Genomic DNA, 1,059 nt, shown 5'->3' on the forward strand with positions numbered 1-1,059 from the left:
GGGAGGGGGGGCGTGCGGCTGAGCGGCCACCCCAGTGCCCCGGGCTGGCCCTCTCCGAGCACCAGGCCCAGGCAGTGGGTCTGGGCTGGGTGAGGCGCTAGGCTGCGCCTGACCCCTGCCCCCGCCCCTGCCCCTGCCCCTGCCCCTACCCTTACCCTGCTGTAGACCTGCGCCTGCAGCTGCTGGACGTGAAGAACAACCCGTTCCTGATCAAGGCCCTGTACGGCCTGCTCATGCTGCTGCCCCAGAGCAGCGCCTTCCAGCTGCTGTCCCACCGGCTCCAGTGTGTGCCCAACCCCGAGCTGCTGCAGACTGAGTGAGTGCGGCGGGCCCTGCCTGCTCCCGGGGCGCCCACGTCTGCCAGCCGGCGAGGCCAGGCCTGAGGGGCCTGGAGAGTAAGGGAAGGACCATAGTGAAGCTCAGTTACTGGGGGCTGCTACTAACTAGCCAACACTCCAACACCGGGTTTGATGATCCCCCCGTTCTTGGGTGCCCCGTTCTTGCTCGGTCGCAGAATGGAGGACTGAGATCAGGGAGTGGTCTAGAAGGTCAAAAATCACAGTGCTCTGCTGAGAAGCAGAGCAAAGGCTAAGTAGAGAGGGGCTCCCCTGTGGCCTGGCCAAGCGCCCTAGCATTTGGCAAGGGAGATCTGTCCCTCTGCCAGTTGATAGACTGACCAAAGATGGCAGAAGAGGCTGCCTGGGTTCCCTGGGTCACGGTTCACTCTCTCGTCCAGGCCACCATGCTGGTCCCAGTCTGAAGCTCTTCCAGGGGCGGGCAGGAGGTCAGTTACAGGTGTGAGCGTCCCTGTCATTGACCCACATTCTCACAGTGCAGAGGTTGCCAGAAGCTTCCACAGCTCAAACCCCTCAGCACTCCCACTTCTTAAAAACAACCATGCAGGAGGTGGCTTAACCTGAGTTGGGGTGTCTTGAGTAGCACCCCCCCCCAGGAGCTGGCCAGGGCCTGTTCTGCCACAGTGGACTCTGGTCAGGAGATGAAGAGCCCTAGATGGACAGGGCAGGGAGACTTGGCGAGCGGGCAAAACCCCTGCCCAGC

General features: G+C 62.9%; 1 protein-coding gene across 1 annotated transcript in view; it reads left to right on the forward strand.

Moving 5' to 3' along the window:
* LOC101630090 (protein VAC14 homolog) overlaps positions 1–320 on the forward strand; it is a 31,192-nt gene extending 30,872 nt beyond the window's left edge. Inside the window, exons 3-4 of the mRNA XM_004690196.2 lie at positions 6–78; positions 166–320. Of these exons, the coding sequence (XP_004690253.2) occupies positions 6–78; positions 166–320 (228 nt within the window). The remainder of the gene's footprint in view (positions 1–5; positions 79–165) is intronic.
* The last annotated feature ends 739 nt before the right edge of the window (positions 321–1,059 follow it).

This window comes from Condylura cristata, unplaced genomic scaffold, assembly GCF_000260355.1.
Source record: "Condylura cristata isolate star-nosed mole 26May11 unplaced genomic scaffold, ConCri1.0 scaffold00028, whole genome shotgun sequence".
NCBI lineage: Eukaryota > Metazoa > Chordata > Mammalia > Eulipotyphla > Talpidae > Condylura > Condylura cristata.